The sequence below is a fragment of the Pleurodeles waltl genome, chromosome 6 (genome assembly GCF_031143425.1).
Source record: "Pleurodeles waltl isolate 20211129_DDA chromosome 6, aPleWal1.hap1.20221129, whole genome shotgun sequence".
Lineage (NCBI taxonomy): Eukaryota > Metazoa > Chordata > Amphibia > Caudata > Salamandridae > Pleurodeles > Pleurodeles waltl.
Genome location: NC_090445.1, coordinates 415,914,391 through 415,935,333, shown reverse-complemented (window position 1 = coordinate 415,935,333; position 20,943 = coordinate 415,914,391). Strand labels below are relative to the sequence as shown.

The 20,943-nt window shown below is 44.9% G+C and overlaps 1 protein-coding gene across 2 annotated transcripts in view; it reads left to right on the top strand.

Annotated features, from left to right (window-relative positions):
- The window catches only part of LOC138299811 (uncharacterized), a 90,271-nt gene extending 76,334 nt beyond the window's left edge, over positions 1-13,937 (top strand). Inside the window, exons 3-5 of one of the 2 annotated variants that reach the window (XM_069238395.1) lie at positions 7,134-7,233; positions 12,860-12,975; positions 13,453-13,937. In XM_069238395.1, the coding sequence (XP_069094496.1) occupies positions 7,134-7,233; positions 12,860-12,975; positions 13,453-13,484 (248 nt within the window). In that variant the 3' untranslated portion in view covers positions 13,485-13,937. Of the gene's footprint in view, positions 1-7,133; positions 7,234-10,541; positions 10,662-12,859; positions 12,976-13,452 lie in introns of those variants that run through there. The other variant, XR_011204838.1, reaches the window with a different exon arrangement.
- The last annotated feature ends 7,006 nt before the right edge of the window (positions 13,938-20,943 follow it).

Here is a 20,943-nt window from a genome sequence, read left to right as displayed (position 1 = left end):
CTCATTGCACCATTTTTTTTTAGTTTTAAAAGAGAGATGCTTATATCCCCAGACAATGAACAGAACTATGTTTTCAGGAAACTCTCAAAGTAGGGAGAAATCTTATCCACCTTAAAATTCTCCTACATTAGTTCATAGCAATCCTCTCTTCATACCTTCCCGAGGCATTGGCTCAGCAAGTTAACCAATCAGCATTTCCTAACACTTGCATTCAGCATCCTCTCTGTCTGTGATGTCATACTTCCCTTAGCCCAACACATTAACTTTGCTGCAATGGTCACTTTCCAGCCTTGGTAGGAAAGAGAAATACATAATAAGAAAAGAAAAAAAAAGAAAAAAAAAAATATATATATATATATATATATATATATATATATATATATATATATACAGGAATTGTACTGGACTAGCGTTCATTTGTACCATTCCTAAATGGCACTTGTTTATAGGTGACTTTCCAAATTGGAGGAGCTAGTGAAGCAGGAACTTGTAGTTAAAGGTAATCCAACTCTGCAGAAACATATATAGAAAAATCTGTAAAAGCATGTTCACATTTCTTCTGGAAAAGGAACTAAAATACTGGACAATGACAGTGAAATGTAGCAATAGCTATTAAGTCAGTGAAAAAAATAATGAGAAAAGTGAAGAAAACGGCAGTCCCTGTTTACATTTTCAATATCACTGACTGTCTCAAAAACCAAAAAATAAAGGGTTTCTGTCCCCATATGCATATTTCTCTTCAGCTGCAACTTGATACCTGGTATAAAGGTGTCCATTTGACGTATCTATTCCCCCTTCACAAAATCTCAGCAGCCTTTCTGTGTTCTGATGCCAGGGAATGTGTATCCTCGCATACCTTTCCCCAGCCCCCTCTTGAATTGTTTGTACTCTGCCAGCGCACATTTGCTTACTACTCTCAGTTATAGGTCACAGGAGTCACTGAGTGACTGAGTGATTTGGGATACGTGACTCCTCAGTAATGCTGTACCAGGCAGGTAGCAATTGCTCATACCAGCCTGCAACTCAGTTGTGCTACTATAAAAAAAAATACAATAAGTACCTCAGTCACCACCTGCAGTGTTGCAAATTTATGTTTACACTATAGCTTCTTAGCCTTTCACCCAGAGATTCCTCAATATTTTCTGATATTTCTGCATACTTTCGTTCTAGCTTAAGTTCCAGTTGGAAAGAGAATACGGAGGCGTATGAAATTCTGGTTAATTTCCAAAATGTCAAAAATATGTTGAAAATTTGCAAAATAATGCAAATGTGCAGGGAGCAAAAAAAATCTGCGAGTAGCTAAGAAATCCCGCTTTTCTGAAGGGGGATCTGTACGAGAGATGTGGAATGTCCCTAAACAGAGGCCATAAGATGGCAGAGCAACAGGGGCATAGCTGTCAATAGTGCAGCAGGCGTAGGGCTCAGAGGATAGGGTGCAAGCAAAGTTTGAGCCTGATTCCAAAATCATGTGTAAAGCAGTAGTTTTACACAACCCCGTTTCTCTGCAAGCACATTTTAGTGAAATTTGCACAGCAAAAGAGGGCAGAATGAGGGGAAGGTGTGGATTTCAGGTGTGCTGCTCATGCTCTGTATGCTATCACTCATTTCAAAGTGAATGACTCAGAACTCTGTGGTAAAATCACCCCAAGGAAGATCTGGCATATTCCATTACGGGTTTTACCCTGGGCAATTTTACATCACGTTAAGTCCATCGGGTAAGAAGGAAGCCATCCCTACAAATCAGTCCTCACTGTCCATCTGACAGATTCCGTTCGGGGACCACCAAGTAAACTTGGACAACTGGGCCACAACACTGTGGTTTGGGTAAATTGCCTTTGGTTTCCATTCTATTGCTCTAATACTGGGTCAAGCTCACCCCTCAAATAGCCAAACAATCGATACAAAAATGTCCTGTTGAGTCCAGTTCTTATCTGAGTAAAAGAAATAACTAACTATCACAGCAAAATGGGATACTTCACCGAGTAATGGAGGTTCAGGTGTAGAGTCCTAGCACACTTTAGGGCTCTCGCCAAGTTCTATCATTCCCAGGCAAACTACAGCACTCTAGCACAATTTCTATAATTCCCACCCCATCCCCAATGTCCTAACACCGTTTCTACCATTCCTACACTACCACAAGGTACTAGCAGCAGTAAAAAGGCCTAGAAAGTCCTCAGGAACCCGTGAGAGTTCACTGTTAAGCCTCTGTGAGCAAATATTAGGTTTGCTAAGCTGTGGATCAGTGCAGTCCATATCTTGAATAAAAGTGCTTGAATGCTCTCTTTAAGTTATGTTTGCATCCAAGACACAGTCTAGCTGTTTTACATTCAGGCCTCATGTTCCCTGTGCATTGGGTTACAGTACAGAAGAGGGTGTGGTGCACTCTTCCCAGTCGCAGAGTCCGCATCTCGGCTAGCTGGATCACAGGCAGTGGCCTGCCTCTCAGTTCGCGCCACTGAGGTTCAACAACATGGAAGCCCTCTGCAGCAGTCGCTTATCTTTGGCGGTTGCAGCCTCCAGGGTAGTGGCAGGGTGCTAAGCTATGGTGGTGTAGCCAGGCCTAGCAGGAATCTAAGAACTTTAGGAGAGCCTCAGAACAGGTGCATCTGGTTGCACCGCTGTGAAGCCGGATGACATGATGTCACTCAGGGGTTTGTCAATTCTTCATGCAGTTCTCCACGTGAACCGCACAGAGAAACCTAGTGACCCCCTCACAGCTTGCATCGCTGCCAGTCACACTCACACGTCCACTCTTCTGGGTGCTCCACTCTTCTTTAACATGGCTGGGCTTCTCCTCCTGCAGGGCCAAGCAAACTCTTCATCTTCTTCAAAGTTAAACCAGGGACAATCCTAAATGGATACAGCTGGTCCCGGCAAAAAGACTCTCCTTACAACATGGAGTCTTGCAACTATTGATACCTTACACACATGCACCTGACACGGATTGCCAGTGCATGGATCTGGTTGTCACAAAAAAGCAGAAATGTACACAGTTGGGGCCAGCTGCACTCCATCTAAATCAGAAAAAATATGTTAGTACTATAATCTGCAAAAAGCAGTACGCTGCACACATTGTTATCCCAGGACAAAGGTTCCATTTTAGGACAGAGGACATGATTGGTGAGCCCTTCCTTGTCACAGAATACAGACAGACCGAGGCCTCAGCATATACAGGGAGTGCAGAATTATTAGGCAAGTTGTATTTTTGAGGATTAATTTTATTATTGAACAACAACCATGTTCTCAATGAACCCAAAAAACTCATTAATATCAAAGCTGAATATTTTTGGAAGTAGTTTTTAGTTTGTTTTTAGTTTTAGCTATGTTAGGGGGATATCTGTGTGTGCAGGTGACTATTACTGTGCATAATTATTAGGCAACTTAACAAAAAACAAATATATACCCATTTCAATTATTTATTATTACCAGTGAAACCAATATAACATCTCAACATTCACAAATATACATGTCTGACATTCAAAAACAAAACAAAAACAAATCAGTGACCAATATAGCCACCTTTCTTTGCAAGGACACTCAAAAGCCTGCCATCCATGGATTCTGTCGGTGTTTTGATCTGTTCACCATCAACATTGCGTGCAGCAGCAACCACAGCCTCCCAGACACTGTTCAGAGAGGTGTACTGTTTTCCCTCCTTGTAAATCTCACATTTGATGATGGACCACAGGTTCTCAATGGGGTTCAGATCAGGTGAACAAGGAGGCCATGTCATTAGATTTCCTTCTTTTATACCCTTTCTTGCCAGCCACGCTGTGGAGTACTTGGACGCGTGTGATGGAGCATTGTCCTGCATGAAAATCATGTTTTTCTTGAAGGATGCAGACTTCTTCCTGTACCACTGCTTGAAGAAGGTGTCTACCAGGAACTGGCAGTAGGACTGGGAGTTGAGCTTGACTCCATCCTCAACCCGAAAAGGCCCCACAAGCTCATCTTTGATGATACCAGCCCAAACCAGTACTCCACCTCCACCTTGCTGGCGTCTGAGTCGGACTGGAGCTCTCTGCCCTTTACCAATCCAGCCACGGGCCCATCCATCTGGCCCATCAAGACTCACTCTCATTTCATCAGTCCATAAAACCTTAGAAAATCAGTCTTGAGATATTTCTTGGCCCAGTCTTGACGTTTCAGCTTGTGTGTCTTGTTCAGTGGTGGTCGTCTTTCAGCCTTTCTTACCTTGGCCATGTCTCTGAGTATTGCACACCTTGTGCTTTTGGGCACTGCAGTGATGTTGCAGCTCTGAAATATGGCCAAACTGGTGGCAAGTGGCATCGTGGCAGCTGCACGCTTGACTTTTCTCAGTTCATGGGCAGTTATTTTGCGCCTTGGTTTTTCCACACGCTTCTTGCGACCCTGTTGACTATTTTGAATGAAACGCTTGATTGTTCGATGATCACGCTTCAGAAGCTTTGCAATTTTAAGAGTGCTGCATCCCTCTGCAAGATATCTCACTATTTTTGACTTTTCTGAGCCTGTCAAGTCCTTCTTTTGACCCATTTTGCCAAAGGAAAGGAAGTTGCCTAATAATTATGCACACCTGATATAGGGTGGTGATGTCATTAGACCACACCCCTTCTCATTACAGAGATGCACATCACCTAATATGCTTAATTGGTAGTAGGCTTTCGAGCCTATACAGCTTGGAGTAAGACAACATGCATAAAGAGGATGATGTGGTCAAAATACTCATTTGCCTAATAATTCTGCACTCCCTGTATGCTACATTAGCGAATAAGCTGGGCCAAAGAAAAATCAGGATACCAGTTTCACACGCAGGTGGGTCACTCAAGGTAGGTGTACGTGCCCCTTTACCATGCATGAGACATTCCTGCCACAACAACATCAATATAGTCAGCCCCTGGTAATTACTGTTAGTCACATCTCTCATATAATGCTAATGCTGCATTTTCTCATTGCTTCTACTAAGCATACATTCTATTGTGCAGGTAATTTTGAAACGATTGTACACCTGCAAGGTCTCATAAATAAACTGAGTAATTATGTTTGACAAAAATAGTGCATGTAATGTAATCAGAGACGGCAGGTAAGTGTATGATAATGGCACAGGGTTGCATTTCAGTACTTGGGATGATACATAAGTCCATATCCAGTTAGTCAAACTAATTTGAACTTGTTTCAGATTTCCAAATAGGTTAGAAATTGAATCGAACAGATTCAGCATTTTATTCTTGATTAAATATTGCACTCCATTACGTTCATCTAACTATTCTTGCAATGTGTGATCGAATCAGGAAATAATAAGCAAAGACACTACTCCATTTGAGCCCTTTCAGCTGTTACCTCTTGATCAGCACTGGGTTTCAAGTGCTGTGAGCCCAAATTCACTTTTTTTTTTTTTAACTTGCTTGACCTTAAAATTGGAAATAACAACTTCATAACCTACTGAAAGGATGTTTGGTACTGCCCAAATGGGACCGAATTACCTATCAGGTGCACTGTCTCAGTTTGTGAAGTGGAGCACCTTAATCTAGGTGGTTCTTTGTTGAAATAGTGGGCAAAGAAGAAATATGAATCGTTTTAGAAGAGGTGGAGCGAGGAACTATAGCTTAGAGGAGAAAACTGATGAGCTTTATTGGAGCATTCTAAACCACTGCCAAAGGGTAGGCCAAGCACTAAGGGCCCCCGCATGAGTTAAAGGCCATAGCTAGCCGCAGGCAAGGGCTATAACGAATGAGAGGGCATTTAACAATCGACATAGTTTGAGGTAGAGGTACTGTAAATCTTTTAGAAGATTCCAATCACTGTGGGTAGAATGCTTTAAAGTAAACAGAAAAAGGTGCAGCCTTGTGCTGAAAATCAGAAAAACATACATGGGCAAGTTGGAGCCAAAGGTCTATACCAGCGATTATTGATGCTCTCCAGCGTCATTGTCTTTAAGGAAGCTCCTAACTTTTCCAATGTTGTGATGTAGCACAAAAGAGGGACTAACGTCAGATGGGTGTGGGAAAAGGACTGAGCTTTAACAAAGAGCTAGCTAGTGGGACCAGTGGGTTCATATGAGGATCAAACAAGGTATTTGTCAATAGTGACAGGATGTAGCAAACTAACAGAGGTATATTAATGTAATAGGGCTTCGTCTCACTTTTGGAGCAGGGAATAGAACCATGCTTCAGTGGGGACCCTGGAAAGGGAACATATTTGTCTGCATTTGCTAGAGAGGAGTATAGTTCAATGTGTGACCCTGGAAAGGGGCCAGGCTTTATCTTGTTTGCAGAAGAGGCACTGGGTTTCACACTGGGGGGAGGGGCCTGAGCAGTAGAGGCCCTTGTTTCATTGGGTTATCCTGGCAGAGGGGCAGTCATTTTCAAGGGATAGTGGATAAAAGCAAACATGACTGCGGGGTGTGGGCAGAAAAACAATTGGACTTTTCAGGAGCTGCTGGATGTAAAAAGGTTGAGCTTCACTGTGGTTGCGAGAGGTGCATCTCAAATAATATCTCGCCTGACAATTATATTGCATCCATTGTATAGTCATAACAAAACACTGTAAGGTAAACATAGGTAAGTTTAATAAGTGAATACAATAGCTAATAACGTTAGGTCAAAGATGTAACGGTGAAAATATTAGTATACTTCCCATGACAGTGTTATGGTAGGCGATGTATTGGACGCAGTATACCTTTAGGTCAATACACTGGCCTAGTTCCGGTATCACACAACCTCGAGTGAGCTTCCCCGAGGGAGTAAGGGATACTGCTATCTTGTAAAATAACAGGGGCGACAGCCGAGTGACAAAATGTAATTCACCAATGTATCGATAGTCAAAGGCATTGGGTTCTGCACAAGGTGAAAGGCAAAGACGTATTTACTGAGAGATTGGAAGAATAGCAGGGATCAGAGAGGGAAAATTGACATTTACCGCACCTTAATTTGGTTGAAAGTAAATGGATGACTGTTACTATTGTGGCTGTGGGACAGGGTATTGGGAAAGCTTTCACTAGTGAAAGACAAGCATGACTTGTCGTTTCTTGCACTGGATTATAGAAGGGAAAGTCGCATGCTTCCCTGCTCCGGACTGTTACCTTTGGCTCAGTGACTCAAACAGAGATCAACAACTGCACATCTTCTGATGGACCACTTTGTTTCTTGTATTAGAGAAAGCGATGAAGAGAACAAGAGTCACCGCGAGCCACGGCCGATCTCTACCCCATGATGGTCATTTTAACCACAGCACGCCCAGGCCTGCGCCTTCCAGGTAATGCCCTCTCAGGCCAAATGACTGCAGCTTGCAGTCTATTCAACATCTTTCTCTCTCTTCTCCAGCACTCCTTTTCTCGTTTTGAAAATCCCTCCTTAATCTATCTAAGCAGCTCTGCACCCTTACCTCCAATTGCTAATCCTATTTTAAATTATGGGAATCGCCTTACTTATGACAATAACTGTATAAACATATGTTTAATATTAATACAGTATCATCATAGAACATAAAATGGAATATACAAATTCGTTTGTCAATTTTCTTTCTTTATGCCTTTTACTTAATTTAACCCATAAAGCTAAAAAGTCCATACCACACTGCACAACCGGAAGGCATCACAAATTGAAATAAAATCGGCATTACGGCTTTAGGAGAGGTCTGGCAGGCAGACTTGCAAACACACTTTTAACTTGTCGCAGACACAGTTTCATGCTTTGGCCACTTGTAAGACTAGCATTGTGGACTAGCCTGAACATAACTAGTTTGAGGCCGAACTGCTAATAGGCCGATTAGGAAGAGGTGGCATATCACAAAGACGTACTGCACTTTGGTTGCGACCACCCTGGAAAAAATCGTAAACCAAAGCTGGGAAAATAGCATAGGCCCCCTAGATGACCTGGACTGGCGACTAGCCCAGACGACCCCATCAGAGACTGAAATATCCTCAGATTGATTCAACGGAACTATCGTCACACGACCTACCTTACTCCCCAGCGGCTATAGCGTGCCGGCAAACTCTTCCACCTGTGTGTACTTGCCCGGATGCGGACTTCTTTTACGCAATGCCCTAAACTGCAGATATTGGAATCGAATTGAGGGGGGCCTGGTCTGTTTTTTAGGGTGGTTAATCGAGTTTTCACCCAGACGAGCTCTGCTGGGTATACTCGATGTCCTAAGGGGCACTCAAGGTTAACGCTACTCGGTGGGCGTGGCCACGGTGTTTGCTAAACCAGACTTTGCCCATAAATGGAAAGCCTCTAAGCATCCCAGATTAACAGAGTGGTGTGCGGGACTTGATTGGTGTGCTAAGCAGGAAGAACCCATATACTTGGCCAGAGGGTGTCCCCTGAAACATGCTACGATTTGGGGCAAATGGTAGGACTACCACAGACTGGGTTTAATATAATATTGTCAGGAGAGAGAAACGTTATCTGGAGTGACATTGAATATGTGGAGTGTAGGAACTAAGGGCCATATGTATGAACACATTTTCCCATTGACACAGAATGGGAAAAACCCTTTTACTACATCTGGCCCTAAATGTGTTAGTTAATTGTATCAAAAATGGAAACTTGCTTATCCAGATATCTCAAATGTAATGAGTCCAACATTTATATATTGATTTGATAGTCCATCTTCACAAACGCGCACGCTCCTTCTTATCATAATCTTGTAATCCACCTGTCTTCACATCATATTAACCATAATCCACTTTTTTTATATTTCATCGCCAACATGTGTTTCACAGAAAAACGCTTTATCAAGGCTCGACATTTCCTTAATTGCACACCAATTCGCTTTGCATGTCAAAACAGAGCTTCCTCTACTTCCATAAACGTTTAGGGATTAAGGGCCTCATTCTCACCCTGGCGGTAATTACCGCCAGGGCGGAGGTCGGCGGTAGCACCGCCAACAGGCTGGCGGTGCTCCGCCGGGCATTCTGACCGCGGCGGTACAGCCGCAGCCAGAAGCGGAAAGCCGGCGGGCTACCGCCGTCTTTCCGCTGCCCGTCTGAATCCTCCATGGCGGCGGAGCGCGCTCCGCCGCCATGGGGATTCAGACACCCCCTACCGCCATCCTGTTCATGGCGGCTCTCCCGCCATGAACAGGATGGCGGTAGGGGGTGCCGCGGGGCCCCTGGGGGCCCCTGCCGTGCCCATGCCAATGGCATGGGCACGGCAGGGGCCCCCGTAAGAGGGCCCCAAAAAGTATTTCAGTGTCTGCCCAGCAGACACTGAAATACGCGACGGGTGCAACTGCACCCGTCGCACCTTCCCACTCCGCCGGCTCAATTCTGAGCCGGCATCCTAGTGGGAAGGTTGATTTGCCCTGGGCTGGCGGGCGGCCTTTTGGCGGCCGCCCGCCAGCCCAGGGCAAATGTCAGAATCACCGCCGCGGTCTTTCGACCGCGGTGCGGTGTTCTGACGGCGGTACCTTGGCGGACGGCCTCCGCCGTCCGCCAAGGTCAGAATGACCGCCTAAGTTCCCTTGTTCCACTGTCCAAACGCAACCTTCTCACTGCAGTGAGCCTTCATCGACAACATGATTACATTATTTCGGGAATATAACTAATGTTTATACATTATTTATCTATAAAAATGATTTCCCATAATTTGAAATTGGGTCCAAGCTAATGCTGTGTAATTGAACATGGAAATGGCTTGCATTTTTGGCCCGATTTAAACATTATTAAAAAACACTAGTGCAGACCAAAAAAGGTTCCTTTTGTGTACAATGCATCTATGAAATACATAATTTAATGTGTGAGAGTTGTTGTCAACCAACCTTTACTATAAACTAACTGAGAAAGTGCTTATCCAGAAACACAAAGGCCATTGGTAAAATATTAGTGCTTTGTTCTGCAGGGTGAAATATTGAGAAATGGTGTTCTATAATGTCTACATTTTAATGTGTGGCTTGGCAGCTGCTTTCTTTACGCCTGTTACCAATTATTTATGTATATATATAGAGAGAGAGTAGGATTTGGCGCCTCTCATATGAATATGCAATGCCCTCTCACATCTTGCTTTTGGCTGGTTGGTGTATCACTACACCTTACTTGGAGTGCCGACCCTGCAAAGCATGAGAGGCTATTTTATATCTGAAATATATACACTTGTATGGTAACGATAGCAGTGTTAGTGCTTAAAATCCTCTCCTGTTACTACCAATGAGTGTATGCTACCTCCATGTGGTGAGACTGGGAACTGTTTGGCAAATTTGTTAATATGAAATTAATGACCGACCGACCATTCATTTTGAATGTGTGCTCGTCCGCCTGACCAACTCACCTGCCTTTCTTCCGTTCCTCCACAGCTACCTTAGTTGCCATATCTGGATCATTACCACAAGGCAGTGATTTTTAAACTTTTTAATGTAATACACCCCCCCAGTTGAAAAATAAAAATCATCGCCCCCCCCCCTTCAGATTTGTTCACAGTTATTTTATTAAGATAGCTATGTTCAAATATGTCTAGAACTAAGGGGAGATATCAGTGAAGAAGGGTGACGTAGGAAGCTGCACTGGGCCCGACGACAGTAACTTCCGTAAAGCCCTGTTTTAGTCTCTCTCTTGCTCGTAACCAATAGGAGCAGACAACTCCCATCTAAGGAAGGAGTCTGTCGAATGGCTTCCTCAGAGGCTGTTACTTTCGAGAGCTCGTACAGCTCTCGCAAAAGCCGCCCGGCTCAAACCAGAACATGGGGTGCGTTTAGAGGCCAGGTTCTAGCATTTCCGAATAAGTGTGAGATTTATCCTGTTGTTAGTGAGAGTTGAACTTGACCGCCAAGCGTTTGTCTCGCTAAAACGAGTGAAATGTGAGATAGCTGTGTTCATCTGGCGATCACAAATCAGGGACAGCCTGACTCAAAGACTAGCTGGGGTGACGGAAAAGAGCGCGAAGTCTGATACCAGACATGAAACATCCAAGTAAGGTGTTTTTATTTTAATCATGTTATGTAAGGTAGCCCTCCTCTGGAGCAATGCACGCGCTGATTCTGCAGAGCACGTGGACCTACAAAACCTACTGCGTACCACGGGCCCTGAGTGAGTTTCCACATTGCAGTGACATAAGTAAAACGTCACCAAATCAGCGTGCGCTTAGTGATGTCACCAGAAGAGGGCGCAGCGCCCAAGATGAGCTAACGCCCCCTTCTTCCTTCACAGCACAGCTGGCTGTTGCTGCAGCACCTGGAGCTACCAAGTGCCCGTACAATGACGGTGCAACTTGGGCGAAAAGGACCGCGTAAGCAGGGAAGTAGAGGGGTACTAAGGAGAACATAAAGAGTGAATTAAGGCTAGTATTAGCTTTTAATGAACCCTAATACGCGTGTCTTTCCTGGGTGGATGACATGGTTCAGGGGTATAACTAAAAGCCCGGGCAGGGATCGAGCACATAAAGAATAAATAACAGGAGCAAAGGAAATAAAGATAGGACATTCCTACAGCCGAGGGAATCACAGCGAGTAATACTGCGGACAGGGTGATGGCAAAGGGTGCCCTACGTCATACAAATTGGTAAACATGTACTCAAACCTTGAGAGTGGTAAAAAACCTAAGGAAGCCTTAAACATGACAATGATAGTACATGTAATCTGAACTGGATCACCCAAGTAAGCCCACGGTGACATAAACCTTTGTGTTTGTTGATGTCATCACCAGTCACATGGTAGGTTTTGTATTTTATCGCTGACCGGAGGGGAGAGCTGGTAACGCTGAAATAAACCATATATTATTCCATCATACTTGTGTATCTTCAAGTGCACAACCAGCATTAAACTCACAAAGAATCCCAAGTGTAGAAATGTCTACGCGACTACTAGCTGCGGTCCAAGAAGTGAGGTATAATTTAATGGTACCACCAATTCGAACTGTTTATCAGCCAGGTCAGTGCGACAAATATAACATGGGGGAACGAACGAATGAATCCATGACAAAGGATGCATGGCCCAAAGCTGCAGAGTGAATCGGGTTTCGGTGCTTCATGGACGAGTAAGAGGCGGTACAAAGGATAGAACGGATGCATTTTCGGCTTCTGGTGTATCAACAATGGGATTTTATTTGCATTTTAAGATGCAGATTCATTCAGTGTGGATCAAGAAGCCAAGATTGAAGAAAATCAGTGATTAATTGCAGGTTGGCAGGAAGTGCCTAAAAGACAGAGCTGCGTCACGCAAAGTGTTAGAACACAGGGGTGTGTGAAGAGGGACAAGGATAGCAAGTCGTCTGGGGAGGAATGGAGAAGGAACAAGGATAACAAGAGTTGTGTCCCGGGCAGAGACTGTGATTGGAGTGAAGAGAGGCACCAAATGGCCACAAGAGGATTCTAGATTGCAACAAGTGGCATTTAAAGGCTTACTTTCTACAGAAAAGAGAACACTCAAACATTGAATTGTCGTTTTGCTTGTATGTCCATAAGTCCTCGCCCCAGAGCCTAGAGTATCTTGTTCCTTGATATCGAGGAGTAAGCCATATCCAGGTGAGGATAAAAACACAATCATCAAAATAAAATATTAGCGAATTAAACCCACAGCGCTGTCAAGAGAGGTCAATGGGACAAGCATCCACTGCAGACTCAGTTTAAGCCGCAGGCCATGATTTTAAAAAAATCGGGACTTAGGCAGTGCTACTGTGTGCTAAAGAAAAGATAAGGGATGTAGACTACACACACTGTGTGCACTGTCTGCATATTAATAGTTGGGAAACTGGCAGTGGAGACATTAATGGACGTATTACCCTACAGCACACACGCTCATCTTCCTCCCCACGCTCCCTCCTGTACTTTTTGAAGAATGGACAACTTGAGGTCTTCCACCAGTTAAAAATGTCTGTGGCGAGTTTTAATAAAATGATACAGGCGCTTGACAGAAACCTCACCCCAATCACTGCTTGTGTTTGTTGCAGTGACACAGAGACCCCCCACCTTGCCTGGGATATCCTCCGCTGGATTCTCTGCCTGGTGTTGATTACCTGCACAGCTACGGTGAGCTGCTTGGACAAGATGAGCACTATCTTTGCAGGTGAGCATGATGGACAGATTTCAGGAGGGAGGATGGAAGTGTGTGTCTCTCTCTTGACGTTGTGAGCACCTGCTAAAACTGTACCCTGCAGAAACACCAAGTTAAATACATTTCAAAAAATGGTAAAAGAAGAAATTGGATTTCTGAGCTTTATTAGTGTCAGACCAAGCAAGTCACAGCAGTCCTAGAGATAATAGGTTAGTCTAGGCATAATGACTCGATCCCAGCTTTCAATGGGGAAGGAATGCATTTTTGCAGAGATAGGTTTGGTAATTGATAGCTACATACTATGCCTGTGAAGAGGTAGACCATCTTCAAAGCTTGTGCGTAGATCCTCCATGAAAGGCACCTGTAAAAAAAATGTATTGTCTTTCTGTTGACAAGGTACAGGTTGTATCTCCTGGTGAAATCACCACTAAGATGTCGATTTCTGTGATCCCACGTTAGGAAAAATTGTAACTTGGATTTCCATTACAGAAGTGACACGATGCAACAGAAGAATACGATGACTGCTGTACCCAAAACAACTCAAGACCCCATAGGTGCTTGGAGTGACTGCCAAGGGGGACTCCTAAACCTGCCATCTACAGCATGTACGACAGTCACCCTTCAGCAAGAACTACATACACCAGAACCTCCAGAGCTAGAACTGCTGCAGGATCGGTTAGTGTGTGGGAGTTCCAACGGATGACCTTTCTTGAGGTGAAACGCCAGAGGGCATGTCTGTGCCACAGACTCATCTACAGATTCCAACACATTCATCACTAGTGAACTCCACTGCAAAGATTCTGTGGCCTCCTCATTTTTTATTTGCACTCAAATATGACGTATGTTCGTGGCTTCTGTAGCTTAGCAGGGGCCCTACATAAACTCCCCATCTTCATCACCCTAAAGGGGCTTCTCTTGTTCATCACTTTAGGCATACTGTCACCTTGAGAAATATATGTGCTATTACCTTCACAGCTGCATGCTTCCACCGTCAATGCTTTGCACGAACCCTGCACCTTCAGTGCTCTAGGCTTGTTTCTACCTGCAGTGCTCTGCCTGTGCTCCATACCCTTCATCGCACTACAGGGGCTTCCGTTTGTCATCGCCGTAAGCATGCTTCCACCTTAAGTGCTCTACATGGGCTGACATGGCAGCGATCCATATGGGCTCCCCAGTTCTTTCTAAGCAATGGAAACTTGCTTAGAAACAACCGGGGAGCCCATGTAGAGCACTGAAACTGGGGAGAGCAGTTCATATGCTGAAGGCAGAGGTTTCCAGATGAGAATGGCCTGTCCATGGTAAGCAGGCAGGTACCCTTGCCCTGAGTGCACACAGCATGAGAAACTGGTACCCTTACTTTACTTTGATCCTGGAATCACATAGTGTGGTCACAGCATCATAGGCTTGTCACAAACAATGCAAGGAGGCAGGGCTGCCTTTACAAATTCACCAAGAGCCTTGTTAGCAAAAGGCTGCAGATTTAGGGGGTTATTCTAACTTTGGAGGAGTGTTAATCCGTCCCAAAAGTGACGGTAAAGTGACGGATATACCACCAGCCGTATTACGAGTTCCATAGGATATAATGGACTCGTAATACGGCTGGTGTTAAATCCGTCACTTTTCCGTCACTTTTGGGACGGATTAACACCTCCTCCAAAGTTAGAATAACCCCCTAAGTCCTCATGAGCACTGCCCTTTCATAGATGGTACAGGTAAAGAATGGAACTGCAGTTTGTTGTTCAAGATGAGGAAGGATATAAGCAGGGCCTGCCCTTTTATCTGTGTCACACATTAGTGTTCAAGAAGGTGATGGCAGCCAGGTGCAGAGCGTTCACAATTCATTGAGCCCATGTTTTTGATACTCCTGCGTGGATCCAGCCCACTTGCTAAGTGCTGTGCGAACCATCACTTTGCACAAAGGCTGTATCTGGAGCATAGATATGATACTTTAAGAGCTAACTCAAACCATTTCTGAAGCACGAGACAGTGGATCCAAATTCACTATCTGGAAAATGTGTCTAAAACTGGGATCCAAACCACCCCACTTTGTTTCAGTTCCAAATCCTCCATGACTTAAGAAGGGAGTGCTCCCTGTGGACATGGAGTATTGCTGTATGATCAGGACTGGTATCTGTACAATAGCCAGTCTCCCACAGGCTGATGTCTGAAACTTACTGGGGATGCTCAGTGTCTGCCTAGGTATCTAGACTTGTGTCTGCTCACAGAGGGAAGGCGGGTACCTGGTCCATGAGGGGGAGGAGAGACTGTCTAGGAGGAGAAAACCAGTGTGTTCCCAGGGAGTGTGAAACCCAGAAGTAGCTGACTGCTGAGAAGCAACAAAGCCAGTCCTGACCAAAGATTGCAGGGTACCCCATTCTCCCATTGAGCACCATCATGAGCTGTGCAGAGAAGTATTCACCAAGGTGTCTTTGTAAGGCTCAGCAATACTGTCATCAACCCCAAGGCGCAAGTGCTACCACTTCCAACAAAGGGTCCTGCCTAAGAGGAGTTGCTGCATTGGCCTCCATTGGCACAACTGCTGAAGACAAGTGTCTGCCTCTACCAGCCCCAAGGTTTGCAACATCTGAAGACAAACTACACCCATGTTGGCCCAAGGCCGCATATGCCAGCAAGCTCGCTGAGCACATTGCTCAGACTGTGATCCCGAAGGTCACCAGACTGCTTTGCTTGGTCTCCCATGCAAGCACATATTTCTAGTGTGAAGACACTCATTGCACCAGTCTGCAAGCAGTGGGAAGCTGTTGCTGCTATCTTTACCGGCACTGACTTGATGGGCCAAAAGACAATTGATCTGACCTACATGTCAGTCTTGGGCTAATCACTAGTAATGTGCACCTGTGTGTAGGCTATGCCTATACCCATATTTTTGCCTAAGTCCCACGAGAGAGATTGGGGAAGGAAGTGGACACTATATGGATATCTGCATGTCATTGGATCCCTTGGGGGTGAATACAACCCTGTAACTGAACCACTTTCTTGAATGTGTAGTATTTAATAATGTTTGAGATAAGGCCCTTTCTTTTACTTAAAAGATAAGTACTGGCTGGACATTAAGCTATTCTGTCTGTTGGTTGGCTGCTGATGAATTCCTTTAGAAGCCTCGCTACCCTGAGAATCAAGTGCAGAAAGAGTTGTTCTTGGGCCAGTGTGCAGAGCCATAGTAGAATGAACCTCAGGACAATAGTGGCAAAGGACCTCAACCACCACGGCTTGGACAATGTAGCTCCTGTCTGCCATGTGGTCCCCCAAGCAAGGTCTGATAAAAGCATGCCTAGAGCACTAAAGCAGGAGAGCCGCTGTAGAGAGCTAAGGGTGGAAGCCTGCCAAGGGGCCTGAAGCTGGGAAGCCCCATTGATTGATGGAGGTGGGGGGCCCTCAAAATGCTGAAATTGGAGAGTCCATGGACCGCACTGATGCTGGCGAGTTCCCTTAGAGCACTGAAGCTCGAAGCTTAGAGCAATGAAGCTGTAGAGTCCCCGTACAGTGCTCCTCAGATTCAGCTCTCTACATGGGCTTTCCAGTTTCAGCTCTCTATGCATGATTCCATCTTCAGCTCTCTACACTAGTTCCACAGTTTCAGCACTCCATCCGGAGTGAAGATGGAGGTATGCTTAGAACGCTCACATTAGGGAGGCCATGAAAAGCGCTGAAGCTGTAGAGCGCCTGTAAAGTGCTCCCCTGATTCAGCATTTTAGGCATGCTTCCACCTTTGGCGCTGTACACTGACTTCCTAGGTTAAGCGCAACAGGCATGCTTCCACCTTCAGCACCTAGGGGAAGAAGTGTTCACCATCCTGGGCAACACCACTAAGAAGGCTTCACGACGCGACAAGGTCACTGATCAGCAGTGAAAAGGTCTACTGCACTGCAAGCAAAGCGCAGAGATGTTTGCAAAGATGATCATACAGGTGTGTGTGATGATCTCGAGCGTGTGAATGTGAGCGTCAGTGACGGCGCGCATGCAGTGATGTACTGTGGTAGTGTTTGCTGTGTGGAATTGTGTCTTGGCTAGTCTTGGTTGATTATGGGTGTGTTAAGTGTCAGTATGACTATGGTGGCCAACGTCCTTTTTCTGTCGGTTTCTTCCAATTTTAAGGCGTCTGTCACGTTTTTCACATTAAGGGGACCCATGCCACCAAATGTCCCACTTTTTGTGGCTGAAACAGAGGGGGACCCAGCTACTACAGACGCACACAACCACAGTAATGCTCCGGCCTGAACTGGTCGAGGCAGAGGTGCAGGCATGAAAGCCATGAGCAGCCCAACAGGGTTTCTGTTCTTACACCACGGACGGCCAGTGGATTTATTATAAGATAAACAGGTGGAAGGCGCTGCTGAGCAAAGAGCAGCTTCAAAAGGACACTCCCCTGAAGAGGCTCTAAACGAGCCGCCTAGAAGGCCCAGAGCCTTTAATGGATTGCTTAAGTGCATATTCTAAAATGTAAACTTATGGACGACCAGCAAAGAGGATTTTTATTTTTGCAATACGGGTTTTGAGAACCACATTTCCTCAAAATGTATAATGCTTCAAATTAATATGGTGAAACTTTTGAAAACTGAAGATTTGCGCCAGAAATTCTATCACTGAGATTAACAATTGTGTAGCTGTTACTTTGGGACCAGTGTACAGATCTGTTGCAAGAAGTGAAATCTAGTTTGATTGTCTTTACAATAAGTGCGTTATAATTGTAACCATTTGTAGTCACTAACACACTACTGCTACTGCTTAGCATTAAACCAATGGAGTTAAAGACAAGTCAGCCCCCACAACACACACCGGATATTACACTTGAGAAGCAAATTCCAGTCACACGGTCTGTTCACCAATAATGGGAATACTGGCAAAATAGAGGGCCTTGGAGCAAGCAGTTCTGTGTTGCTGCCTCGGTTCTCCTAAGCAGCCAAATTGTTTCCAACTTTGATACATAATACCGGGCATGTAAGAACTTCAAAACAGGGTCGTCAATAAAGTATATGTGCTCCGAGGACATGTAGGCAGGGCCCAGAGACTGTTACTGCCGAAGGAAAGGCCAGTATGCAGGTAACTCTGGCCAGACTATTAAAAACGCATGTTCAAGGATTAAAGGTTAAACTCCACAGTTTCATAACTCAAACATATCCACTGGACAATCTAGTGGTGGAGTGCTGGTGTCTGCCCATGCCAGTGAATTCATCAACTTGTGCGTGGGCGTGGGTAAGGGAGCAGGGTTTTTCAAGCATCTACGCCTGGGAATTGAGCCTGTTTTAAGTGCCCCCAATGTTTGCAGGTAAAGAAATAAAGGCAGAGAGAGAGATTGTGTGGCATTTCTCTAGGTTCTGGCGCAATAGAGGTTACTGGGCAAACCATAGTAGATGAAATGTATATTGCAATTGGGTAACCAATTTATTAACTCTCCAGTGGTCACAATTGCTACCAGTTACTGCTAATGCCAGGAGATTGGACCACACTTGATAATCTCTCTCTCTGGTCAGATCAATGCATTTTTTTAAAGTCTAGGGATATTAAGGAAGGCAGGTTGCAATAAACAAGATTGGCAAAGGCATTAATTCCCACCTTTGGGGCCTATTGGCTTTTAGCCGTGCTGCTCAGTGCCTGCAAGATGCTGTAGTGCATGGAGAAAATGTAATAAGTTACTACAAAAAAAGGTGTCATGATACACCTGCATCATTTTGTAGAGGTGCACATGCTTTAGCTTTTATGCATGTGCATGTGCACCTACAAAATGATGGGGGTGCCATTTTTTAAATGAACAAATCCAAAATGGTTGATAAAAAAATAAAGAAACTGAAGTAGGGCAAGATCACTTTTTAAGTTTAATGCAGACGGGTCAGCAGCAATTTGCTGCCTGGTCCTACAAATAAAATACATTAATTAATTCATAGAAGAACGTGGGAGGAGAGAAGGGGCAGCAAAACTTGAAGAAACATACATACGAGAAAGCAGTGCAGGGGGAGAAGCACATATGGGCGAGTGCAACATAGAGGCAGTCGAGGGAGAAGCAATTCAGAGCAAGACGTAGAGGGAGAGACAAGCAGACCAGAGAGACAGCCGGAAAACACATACACTCTGGTGTAGTGCTTAACCAAAAACAGCAGTGCTTAATTTGTAAATAAAAACGTGCCGGTGCCCACAGCCCTCCTCTTACATGTGGCTGCTGCAATTAAATTTCGGAACACGGAATCCTGAGGCGGCGCAATCCTGAAGCTATCTCGGCCTCCTCAATCCATATAAAGCTACTCCCTACCCCTTCAGCTCACTCTTGTAGCTTTCTACTTTCTCCCTTTGTGATGCTTTTTCGTTTTTCCCTTCCTCCGTCTTCCCCATTAGTGTTTTTTGCTCGCATCAAATACTTGAGCCAGAAGAATAAGCCCCGGCCCTCAAAAATAAGTGCCGGTGCTCAGCAACTGAAACAACAAGCACAAATTAAGCACTGAAAAAGAGACAAGTAGTACCTTAAAATTAAGCAGTAGAAGAACACAAGTACTGAGACTATGTTCCAGGGAAGGGGCAAACACAAGACGAGGAAGGAAAGCCCACATAAGCTAACAAACCAAAAGCAAGGAAATAAGAGTGACGCTAAAGTCAAACAGTAATTAGTAATGGGGGGCTCTAAGCCGTCTGAAAGATGACAATAGGCCTTTTCACATACACGATACCTAAAAAGAACACTTAATAAAAAAATGTGTGCCAAGACTCATAGCTCTCCAAATAATCATCTTTTGATGGCTCCACTCACTCATGTCTGTGCACGTGCAGTATCCTGTAAAGTGATAATAGAACGTTTGCCAACCTAGTGTGTCTGTGTGCCATTATTTGAAGTGTGGGCTGGTTTATAATGGGTAAACCGCGCCGTTAGCGCTGCATTTTTGTGCCTCAACTTTTTCTCTGAATTGTGCAGCAGTCTCAGTTGTACAGCTCTAGACCCCCGGCTTCGAGTCCTGTGCAGAGATTTCAGCCGCACAACATGTTCCCCATCGCCCACTAGTGCACAACCTGTGAGCAATGCTGTTGGTTCGAGGCGCTGGGTTCTGACCCTGATGGAGTAACAGGAATGCTGAACAGAAGACACCATTAGGCACCATGCAGGATAAAGGGGTTGGGGGAGAGAGGGTATACATGTGACAAGTTTTAAGGGGGTGGACGTAGGAGAGATAGGATACAGTAGAGAATGGAGGCAAGAAGGGAGGTTATACAATGCCCCTAAACCCAAGAAACTAAGCAACACTGTTGCAGAACAGGCCTATACATACCTTGAAGGGGCCCTGGGCAGAGACAAGAAATCTGAGATCTAAGAAAGAGAGAAGGACATAGTTCTGAGGAAACCACAGCCTTTCTTCTGAAATGATGCCTTGCGCTGGGTAAAGGGACCTATGCACACATCAGTCCAAAAGGATAGCCTTCCTACCAGAGGGCACTCTTCCTCTGTGTGCAGGTCTTAACTCTATGCCACTGAGTAGGGGAACACATTACATGGGATAGGGGAACACATTACATGGGATAGGAGCCAGGCCCCAGCTGGTGTTGTGGAGGTGAGTGGAGAGATACAAGTGTACTAGCGCAGGGCAACATTTCTGGGGAGAAGGGATAGGGGCATATTTTACACCTATTGCAATGCACATAAGCAGGAGGCAAGCAAGAAGGGGGCAAGGGCCTAGCACCAATGGCAGTAGAATGGATCATGGAGGTGAGGGGGTAGACGAATGGGAGCCGTGTGAGGGGGAAGGGTTGAAGGGGCGGGACATGACACAAGCTGGAAGTAGGTGAATACATATATTTTAATCAGAGTTACTTGTTAATTTCTTTCAAATGGGATCTGGTCGGTTTACGGTAAATGCGTTTTTAGGTGCAATTTATCATCAGTGGAAAGGAAATTATCTGGGTATTTTCTATTTTAAGAAAGTTCTGATTCATGTTGTTAAACACTCGTTTATAGAGGAAAGAAGGCAAAGAAAACTACAT